Source organism: Gadus chalcogrammus, chromosome 10 (assembly GCF_026213295.1).
Source record: "Gadus chalcogrammus isolate NIFS_2021 chromosome 10, NIFS_Gcha_1.0, whole genome shotgun sequence".
Classification (NCBI taxonomy): domain Eukaryota; kingdom Metazoa; phylum Chordata; class Actinopteri; order Gadiformes; family Gadidae; genus Gadus; species Gadus chalcogrammus.
In genome coordinates, this window is record NC_079421.1 from 1043293 (window position 1) to 1054975 (window position 11683).

Here is an 11683-nt window from a genome sequence, read left to right on the forward strand (position 1 = left end):
ACAAGCATGATATACATTGCAGTTGTAGTAGTTGTAGTAGTTGTAGTAGTGACTTAAGTGGAAATCTTTCATGACTGATATCGTTTCTAAGCAAACTAGACACATGGGTTTGCCTTTGAATTCGATGAACAGATACTCTGCTTCTCATCTTTCTTGACCGAGTTTACTGTAACTCGATCAAGTTTTTTTTAAAGTTTTTTATTAAATTAAAAATCTATATAAATACTGTATGTGTGGGCCTGACTGAGTGAGGATGCGGGCCGTATGCAGCCCGCAGGGCGCCAGTTGCCCATCCCTGATCTATGCAATACAATACACGTGCTGCAAATGGTTGATACGTTTATGGAAAAAAGAGAATTCAATCAATGAATTTGGTGAGAAATTTGCTTTGCCCACACTATACTCTGAGATATGGATAAATATATACTTTTTTCCCCCAATGCTGTGCAAGAGTCAAATGGCTGAGTGGTTAGAGCACTCGCCCTGATAGTAACAGGTTGTGATGTTTGTTTTCCACCGGTTCAAGCCCTGCCAGATGTTTGTTTCCTCAGTGCTAATGATCGATTTGTGATGTTTGAAGTCTGTCGATCTCTTAACAGTACCTAGGCTGTGTATTTCCCTCCTCCTTTTGACAGGGGGCAGTATATTGTGTTGTTGCTGCAGTGGATGCATGTTTCTTGATACAGGCCTAGCCTATTATTATTTATTTTTTTAATTGTAGGCTATCACTGAATACACTTATCACTTGTAAAAGTAACAGAGTTGTTACTTTTTTTTTATATATATATTTGTAAGTCATCAAATTCCAGAGATGATTCACTCCCTAACATTTGGAGGCGGAACTACACTAACTCGGAATGCTAATTGCATAAAAAAGACAAAGAAGACTGAAATCGATCATGTGACCATGAATACATCCCTAGAGCCGTTGTAAATAATTTGCCTTTTTACCATGTGAGTAATAGGACCCAGCCAGAATATGTTGTGGGGAAAAAGTCAGGAAGCATTACCTAACCTAGTGCTATGAAGTTGAATAACTTCGGAGCTTCATATGTAGGTGAAATAGTTCTGGGAAACACTTTCCTATTAACTGTTGAGTCCCAAGAGGTAGGTTGCTAAGGAAGTTAGCAACTATGCTTTAGGGAACCGTAGTTGGGAAACAAGCTCCTTACTTACTTTTCTCGTTGGTGTCGTTGGAGTAAAAAAACACCAAGTAAAGAAACTGTGTCCTCTAGGGACCAATGAGGAAGCAGATATATCTAGTAGCTAGCTTAGCCCAAAGGTTCTGAATACCATGTAGTAGGGCTGTGCAATTCATCACATTTTTATCGTGATTACGATTATTGGGTCAAAGGATCTCCAAACTAATATAATATAGTTTAAACTATATTCATTTTATTCATTAAATGTTTTAGAGAAATTGCAGAACAGCTGGATACATATTTGGACATTATTTTCGATTTTCTATCCCTCCACATTTTTGGGAAAAAAATGCTTCATAAATGCACAATGTTTTCAAACTCAAAAATAATCGTTCAAAAATAATCGTTCAAACTCAAAAAAAATCGTGATTGCAATATTGACCAAAATAATCGTGATTATGTTTCTTCCATAATCCCGTAGCCCTAACGTGGGCGTTCTTAAGTGAGATGGCCGAGCCCCTGCATGCCCAGTGAAAGAACCCCCTCTAAAAGCATGCTGCCTGATGGACGGGGATGGTTTACTGGGGGCCCTGTTCTGGCTGTCCACCTGAAGGGCCCGGGGGCGGTCTAGGAGCATAAGGGCCTGCTGGCTGCGCTCCCGATTGAGCTGGATACACAAACTCTACGTCGGGGAGCTAAAAACACCACCACCACCACCACCACCACCAAGGTCATGACAGTAGGGAAGGGAGGGGGTTTCACACCTTCACATGGACCCTGGGGGGGGGAGAGACAGAACCCGACCCCACTGTCCTGACCAAGGTCGGTCCAGTCCAGAGCGGAGAGGGAGGGATGGACGGACAGACGGACAGCAGGCGAGCCCATCAGTATACAGCATCGAGGAACTGTAGGACTGTTATAAACTGTTATAAACCATATGGATGGATGCAGAAACAATTCAATTCATTTTAAGTTACATTATATATAGTATATTATATGTTATTATATATATATATATATATATATATATATATATATATATATATATATATATATATATATATATATATATATGTTATGAAATGACAATAAAGTTGTTGTATTTTCTGACAATTAAATAACCCTTTACATTCATTAAGTAGTGTAGCAAACACCTTTGTCCAAAGTGATCTAATTCACATCATCCCATTCACACCATCAAGGAGCATCGTGGGATCCAACCCGGAACCCTTGCCACTAGCTTAACCGGCAACTACTTGGTTATATAAAAAAACTATTGTTGCTCATTATCCTATTGTTGACTGCCTTGATTTCAGCTTTATCGTAGGTCTCTGTTTTAGAGTGACTGGCCCTTTAAAACACCTTCACCATCTTTCAACAGATGAAGGGGATTATGGGAAATGGTGTTTGGACAGTTGGCTCCGATTCCTCCCAACATCAGCACATCAGAAGCCATCTGCTCCACGTTGGAACCAGCTGGCCGAAAACTAGAACAACACAATCCTTCAGACGAATCGAGAACAACAGGACAACTGCATGAAAAATAAATGATAGTACAAGAGGTCTGAAAAACGACAAAAAACGCGGAAGAGAGCGAGAGAGGAAAGAGTAAAATAAAACAAAAAAGGGGGCACAGCTACAGAAGGAGGTCATGGGAAGTAGAGCGTAAAATAAAACCGCGGGACAGGACAGGACAGGAGCAGTAGAAGAGAGATAGAGGGACTGGTAGAGAGAGAGAGAGAGAGAGAGAGAGAGAGAGAGAGAGAGAGAGAGAGAGAGAGAGAGAGAGAGAGAGAGAGAGAGAGAGAGAGAGAGAGAGAGAGAGACAGAGAGAGAGAGCGAGAGAGCCCCAGTGAGATGGTGACCCAGATGTGTCTGGCCGTTGGATGTCAGGTGACGTTGTACACAGGCAGCATCTGGCTGCCAGTTACCGGCAAACCGTCCCCCCCTACCACCTCTTCATCTTGCGCCTCAAGCTCCCCCTCCCCAATCTCCCTCGATGCATTCAGGAGGACGCCACTGTTGTTCTCCAACCTCAACCCTCCCTCAACCTGGAGCGCGTCTCGCCTCCGTCCCCCACCTGCTCTCCAGCCTACCGCTTCATTAAAACGTAATCTAATGTGAATCCTAAACGTGGGGAGGAGGAGGAGGAGGAGGAGGAGTGCTGGAGTGCTCAAGGTGAGCCAGCACTCTGTGGCCTCACCGGGAGCTACAGAGAGATCCCCTCTGCTAAAATACCCCTCTGCCGGCCTCTGGCTCCCGTTCCTGACCTCCTTCTCCCCTCCCGTCTATCACCGGGCGATCCAGAGGAGGTACCATGCCCCTTTTTACCAACCTTGCTGATTCACTGCAGGACCCAGTAAGCTTAGAGCAGGGGCGGAGCCAGCACAAAGAACACTGAGAAATAAAAGATGAATGGATGAATAGATGATCACATAGACGTCTCTGAATATGGTGCTTCTTAAAATGAGGTACGTCAGGATCCGCAGTGTACAGCGAACAATGCCAATTCTCCACCGAGCACGCAGTTTTTGTTCTGCTCTACCAACAGAGGTGGTCATGGCTAAACCGACTCATTTGAATCGACTTCTCCAGTCACCTCCCAGCATAGCCATGCACCACCATCTTGGATCTTCTTCTCACACGCCAGCTTGTGGAGCTGCCTTCACACTATTCCTGTGAAACCATCACAGCTGAAACTAAATCCTTCTATGACGTACCGCAGCCACATTCGGTCGCTTGAAAGGAACTGGCTGTGTTTTATGTTTTACATCCTTGAAACACAGCTCGTCCAGAGACCGGACAAAAGTAGAATCCACTCAAGATATGAAAAGAGACATAATAATGTATAGACCGTTTGACTCCTAAGCTTATGCCTTTTAACTTCCTCCCACACTGTACTCACTGGAACCAAAACAACGCCAAAATCAAGGCACTTGCGTCAAGCGCGACCAACAATAAAAGCGGTTAACAGAACGTAGACATACTGCCGGTCTCGGTGGTCAAGTCCGCTCAGTCGGACCCCCTCGATGGGCTCGTTGCGCTGTCCGCACGTGTTGCCGTAGCTGTCGTAGCCGAAGACCAAGCGTGCCGCGCCCCCCGTGACGATAGTGTAGCTGCAGATACAGCCCTGGAGCAGACGGACCACAGACACACAACATGTTAGCATCACAGAAACACAACATGTTAGCATCACAGAAACACAACATGTTAGCATCACACGAACACAACATGATAGCATCACAGAAACTACAGTGGAAAAGGGGCCAGACCACACCGGCAAATTAACAGAAATAGATTGATGCGATCTGTCCCTGTAAACATAAATGAATTTTAGAATATAATAGAAAAAGGTTGGTTCAAACCGTTGACCATATTTGCAATCATCACTGCACAAAATACAATTGGTAAATATAACGTTGATTAGCGGCGATACGCTGATTATGCCCTTGCTCCTTGTGAATTATACTCATCTGAATAAAGATTTAATGAAAAAATATTACCTTTAAAAAAGCATACATGTAAGCCAATGTTTTTTTTTGCAACAGATGAAAACCACAGGAAAGATCTAGCGTCATAGCAATATGACGTGGCCTCTGTTTTGATGGCGATCTGGTGTCTTTGTAATTACTAACTTCCACAGAATAACTGATTGTTGATAATATAACGAAGGTTTGCTGTAAAGGTTCTTGTATACTAAATTTTAAGTAACAACACAACGCTACCCTTTTTAGCTGGTGGGTTGGATAAGTCGCCTTATCTGTCCTGTGGGTCTGACATTTCACCAGCAGTCTTTATTCAAAGTATGTCTGAATGATTTAGCAGAAATACATTACTACCAAACTCCTGGCTCCAGGCTGACTTTATATTTAGAGGACAATAGCAGATGTCCCATTAGGTGTGTGTGTGTGTGTGTGTGTGTGTGTGTGTGTGTGTGTGTGTGTGTGTGTGTGTGTGTGTGTGTGTGTGTGTGTGTGTGTGTGTGTGTGTGTGTGTGTGTGTGTGTGTGTGTGTGTGTGTGATCTCTGAGAGGACAGTGGAAGAGCTTTCGTCTCGATTCTCATTCATCTTTTAAATCCTGGAGTTCTTCAGAACCTGAAACAGTGCTGCACTCCTGCCCAACCGCAGTGTCAAGACTGTACCCCGCCTGCCTAGGCTATGGTTCATTCATTCAGAATATTTTTTATTCTCATTAGGATAACAACAGTGTTGTTATTTACCGTTGCTTTAGCTTTTAATCAAATATTTAATTAATTAATTAATTATTTCTTTAATTTATAAAAACCTTGTAGAGTCACCATGCAAGTATTTATTTAGCTAATTAAGTTTGGTTTACTTCTAAAATGTAAATTTACATATGCCTCTAATGGATTTGAATATTGGCTTTTGATTGACAACAATCTAGAGATGGGAGGGGAACTAAAACATTTAAATTGAAAGTGTAAAAGATAAGTGACATTGTGTAAAGTGACAGGAGATGAGTGATGAGTTATACAGGGGCAACAAAGCCTGCTGTTGTTAGGTTAACAACAGCTACAACAGCTACAGCCACACACAGCATGTACAGTCTGATTAGTTACACTAGGGTGGTGAGTAGAGGAAGGGATTTACATCCATTAGCGAGAAAACCCCAACATCGACACCCTGTGTTTACACACAAGATATTCATAAACATGCATAGTGGGAAAAACATTATCTTATACCCCAGTTAAGGCATAAGAATAAAGTAGAATGGTTCCTTTGTTCATAGTTAGGCCTAGTATGTCTGAGAGCAAATACACAAAATGGCCAAACAAAAGACTGTTGCAGACCTATATGTTATTGTGTAGCAGCCTATGTACTGTTTGAGGCCTATAGATAAGTTACCTATTTATAAGCCTTTCCCAATCAAGCGGACAAAAAGAGAAAACATCATTATCTGCCTAATTCATTTATAACCATAAACGTGAACGAGCAACCTGGGTCAAATGAATCGATTAATCAAGGCCTTTCAGAGGGAAACATCGGCTTCACACAGACGCACACGCGCGCACACACACACGCACACGGTCCCCACTCACCATGCCCACGCAGAACACCGTGAAGAGAAGGAACCACGGCAGATCCGTGCAACTGCGGTCCTCCAGTGGTCTCCATTCTCTCCGTGTCCTCTGGAAGACACAACAACACAGTGACCCCTCTCCCTCAGCACCGCGGACAGGTAGAAGACGGTGTGGACACCTTATTACGACCAAAACGGCCTATGGGGTGAACTGTACACGGGACAATTCGGTTTTATAACCGCTATCACCCATTGTAAGAAACGTGTCTTTTATTTGTCTCGCCTTAGATCAAAGGGTTAGTTGTCAACATGGCAACAACAAAAAATATGCATGTGGGACATCGGTCCCCCAAGCCATTGTAGGTTAGGCTCATGGTCATCATTGGCATGACAAAACCTCCAACATCCGCTGAGCCACGGCGAATGTTTGTTTACCATACAGGATCTAGCGGACGGGCTATTTCTAGTCATGGAAAGCTGCACGCAATGGGGTTTAGGAGATCTCGTCTCCAACGGCGCTCTATCCTGCGATCGCAAAAACACACAAAGAGCTCCAGATACACGGCGCGTATGTAGACACGTAAGGCGTGATTAACCGGCCCATTACCACCAGTATTAACCATTCGATCCCCATTCCTCTAATTGGATTATGACTGGTTATATTCCAGGCGGCTAATCTCCACGCATTGCTATTTATTGTTAACGGGTTAAATCGGTGCCACACACACACACACACACACACACACACACACACACACACACACACACACACACACACACACACACACACACACACACACACACACACACACACACACACACACACACTTAAGGCTGCATTTCCGTACGGTGTCGAGGGGAGACAACACTTGGACAAGGGCATGGAGGAAGAGGAGGAGATCCGTGTCTTACCTCAGCGCTACCGCAGCATCCCATTGCAGTCAGGGTTAGGTTTGCGGGGAGCTAAAAGCTACAGCACACGAAACAATAACCCAAACTTGCAGGGGAGTTGACGGGAGCCTAAACGTTTGCCCTGCATGAATTGCGCAGCGCCAAAAGCGGTAGCGGCTTTCTCAAGGCCAATTCCGCGCCCGTTAGGCCGAAACGAGCAGATCCCGTCCAGAGCGCATGCTGTGTCCCACCTTGCTCCGAGCAGGTATGGAGCGGATTAATAGTTTAGGATTTGTCGCACCACCACACTTCCTGGTGGATTGTGCAGGTGCAGCCGGAAAAGGGATGTAGCATCCATTCATCTCATTGAGCATGCGCAGAAGCCGCGGCGAGATAACGGGATGATGGTGGGACGTCGGTGTCTGCGACCAATAGACCTCTCTCTGTGTTTCCCATGGTTCATCCCCGTTCACAAGTGGTCGAAACCTTCTTGTACTCAGAAAGGATTCAAATAAAAAAATAACTAACCAACTCTAAAAGTCCCGCAATCGACCAAGTGATTACTACATATTCTAGCTTATTATAGGTCTATAGCCATGCAATCATCTGTAAACGAAAGTAGTGACAATAAACGGCTTATCGATGTGGTTGAACTCACTCACAACACACTCTAATTTAGTTTATATTTAGAAATGTTCCTAACTGAAATATTCTTAGAAAATAACATGAGGCAAGGGTCCTAAAAAATAACATGAGGCAAGGGGCCTGCAAGAAGCCTCAAGCCTCAAAAACTGCCAATCCAAGCAATACTCACAACACAATATAACACACCTTCCATGGGCTGTAACTGCCTTGTTTCCTCAACACACACACACACACACACACACACACACACACACACACACACACACACACACACACACACACACACACACACACACACACACATAGTCCTACATACATTATAGAAGAAAACACAGTCAACCGTGACATTAGAAAAATGAAGACATTCGATGTACTAAGTTTTGACAGAAGTAAACAAAAATGCATGTGACTGCGACCATGGAGGCGTCTCTTACCCTCCTCCTAAACTCTTCTTGATGGGTTCCCGGTGGCAGTCTCTTGGGGTCCATCTTCTAGGTAGTGCCAACATTCTGTGAGGACCATAGCGATGCCACACAGATACCAGGCTTAAGGGAACACTGGCAGCCATTGTACTATTGTTTGCTGTACCAGGGGGGGAGAGTGTGCGCGTTGGTGAGTTACAGGCGCACACGCACACAAAAACCGAAGAGAGAAAGCTTGTTTGTGTGTCGCGAAATGTGTGAAAATAGTAGCCTATATGCCCACAAATATTAAATTCAAGAAAAAAAAATTGGAACGTGACAAACACGTCGATTATACCTACTTTAGAGCAAGGTTATAATTTTATTCCTAAATGACCTAACGGATGTATAGTAAATTAGTGTTTGTCGTCATAGTATGAATAACGACACCCTTTCTATAGGTCTCTTGTGTATTTATTTGCAATGTAGCATGTGTCCACTAGATGTCAGTATTATATAGCTTTTGTAAAAAGCTAGATAAATCAAGACTGTACATTACAGTTTGGGTGGATACATTTTCTCTCAGCCTCTGCTTTAAATTATTCGATGTTTTCATGGTGTCCTGAAAATAGTTTTTGTGATCGGCCATAGGAGAGATGGCTACATCTTTCAGTGGTGGTTTGTGATGATATAACGTGTACCAAGGACACAGGTCAGAGCCATGTAATTATTCAGTGACCCTTATACGTTCTTACCGCTTTCCAGTCTCTCGAGAGAATGCCGAGGTTTCAACAAGCTATAAAGGATACATATTGCAGGTCATTTAGGATGACCTTCACTTTGTAAACAGTATGAAAATTTGTCTTGGATTATATTACATAAAGTGACAGAGATGTGAAAAAAATTACACACACCATTATTACATTGCTCCATAAGTCAATGAACTGAACTTATTGAAATGTATTCAAGCTTATCGCACCATTTATATCATTTTAATTAAACTCCACTGGACAGCTATTGGCATACTTCCCTGCCAACAAAAAAACCTCAACACAATAATTTGCATAAAAATATTTTATTTATCAATACTCGAGGATGACTACTCAAAAACCCCAGTGGGGTAAATGAGAAATCCTAGGAGGTGTAAGAAGTAAAATATTTGGCATTAAAGACATGGCATACAGAAATAAAAAGGCATAAAGAAATGTACTGCAAAAATGTGTTGATACTTGATAAAAAAAAAGAATGCAAGTATGTTGCTGTATAGAGTTGTTGAGCTCTATATGCTACTTGGCTTACAGGGAAGATGCAGCATTTGAGCCAAGAGACTCCAGGGTCGGGGAACATTTCAGAATGATGTATGGCAGGGGTGGGCCACATTTTGTCCAGAGGGCTTTACCGACCAATATCAATTTGACAAGTGCAACATATTGGACAACTGAATTGAAACAGTTCTGAAGCATGAAGACGACTTGAATTTGGTAAGAGATTCATTTATTAAGGCTGCCTTGTAAAATTATTCTGCCTCTCTATTAATTTGGACCACTAAATATTAAGTGCAATCTGTTAAAAACAATACAATCACAATGCATTTCTACCTTTTGAAGTACTCCTCCTAGTCAAGGATTCTGTCATCGCAATCACCAACGCAAGTCAACGTGAGGCCTTCAGTCCAATCTAGATGTAGACAGCGCCCTCTGTTGGAATAGAGTCACATAGCAGGGCAGACTCAATAGTCGTTCGCGTTTACATTACATACATTTTTATTCTTTTTTACATTTTATTTTATTATTTAGGGGCCGATAGGATTCGTTTGAGGCCATAAGAATAAATTCTGATAAGCAATACTGTAGTTTAATTTGGTAAAAGCAACCTGGGGTTGAACTCCGGTCATTACATTTATTCATGCTTATTTTATAAACCTACCGGCGCAACTACAAAAAGTGCAGCATGATGAAATGCAGATTAGCTATAGCGATCAATTTGATTTAAAGCAAAAGCAGAAGTCAGTTTGTTTACTAATACCATTAATTTACTTATAAATGGTGTAATTTAGAAAAAAAAATTATCAACTTTTTTTAAAGTAGACTAGGGTTACGTATTTGAAGTTTCACTAGTTTGCCTTGGATGAAAGCTTCTGCTAAATGAGTTGATGGCATAGGGGGCAAATTTCATAGACGTTGGTATCAGTATCACTATGGAACAAGTCTGAAATATGAACGTTGAACAATACCAATTCCAATGGCATTTAAGAGTACAAATTGTAGCAAGGCTACCTCTGCGGGAGTCTAATTTGAAGTAGTGGCTTGTTGTGTTGCAATTCCAACGCTGAAAGCTAAGGATTACCGTGTCTGTAGTCGACATTTTAATCCGGACGACTTCACAATTCCTGACAAAAGGACATCTTGCCCTCCAAAACCGTTCGTGCCCTGCACAGCACACACCCCCAGTTCTCGTTCAGGTGTACAGCCGTACACGTGACACATCGATCATCAATACTGAAGCTCTGTGTTCGCAAATCTACTAATCGAGCCTTAAAGACAAGATGGCGTCCACGGGTGAACTACTGATGGTATTGTGTGTATAAAATGTAATTTTTAATAAACAATCTGTACACTTAAAAAGTTATCAATGCCTCGTTTTATATTTTAAGACCCATATTATACTACCAAAGAAGTGTCGGGCTACCTCTAGCCTTTTAAGTGGTTTAAAATAGTGATTTCGTTTTGACCATGACAAGATGCCCCCATGGTTCCCAGTTTATAGCGTTTTGGTAGAATCGTCTAAAAACAGCCTATTTAAGAATGCGTTTACATGCGCTTTTGTGCTCCCAAACGAACATCCCATCTCGTTATCATCTTAAACATATCCCAGATCCATTTTACACCGGAGTTATCCTTTAAATCATGGTTTCTCACCCTGGGGGGCGTTCGCACAACCTAGGGGGGCGCTGGGAACGTGATTTTTCTTTTCATTTTAGTCACGGTGGATGAATGTTCAATCCAACCAACTCTTCTTTTTTGGCGAATAGATCTCTCTCACTCTCACTCTCTCCCTCTCTCCCTCTCTCCCTCTCTCCTTCTCTCCCTCTCTCTCTCTCTCTCTTCCCCCCCGTGTCGCTCTGGAAGTTTAATTGGGTTTATTACAGTGATGGACAGTGCTGTTAGCCAATCAGAGGTGAGACATTTGCATGTCATGAAAATTCATCAAAATGTATTTATATTTCTTTCACCACAACCGACTCAGAGGGCATTCATTGCTGTTAGCGCCAGAGGATCAGGGGTAGGGTCAGGGGGGCGTTTGCTCAACAAAGGTTGAGAACAACTGCGTTAAATGGTTGACAATTGTGATAATATAAGTGCTAAGTCAGAAACCCCCAGGCACCTTCTAAACAAGGATGATATTTTTAAAGTGTATTGATTGCACCAAAAATAAACAAATATGGCGCCCAAGTCCACTCACAGCCGGGCTGATAAAGAGGTCACTATTGATCTGCTGCAGACTCCGGCGCATCCACGATGCCGTGGATCCTGTAACATGAGACGTCATTCAACTTGAGACAG

General features: G+C 42.6%; 1 protein-coding gene across 2 annotated transcripts in view; it reads right to left on the reverse strand.

Annotated features, from left to right (window-relative positions):
• The window catches only part of slc44a1b (solute carrier family 44 member 1b), a 35069-nt gene extending 26851 nt beyond the window's left edge, over window positions 1–8218 (reverse strand). For both annotated transcript variants that reach the window (XM_056600280.1, XM_056600279.1), the window contains exons 1-3: window positions 8154–8218; window positions 6203–6292; window positions 4130–4272 (exon numbers count right to left, since the gene is read on the reverse strand). In XM_056600280.1, coding sequence (XP_056456255.1) covers window positions 4130–4272; window positions 6203–6292; window positions 8154–8207 — 287 coding nt within the window. In that variant the 5' untranslated portion in view covers window positions 8208–8218. The remainder of the gene's footprint in view (window positions 1–4129; window positions 4273–6202; window positions 6293–8153) is intronic.
• Window positions 8219–11683: the final 3465 nt, after the last annotated feature.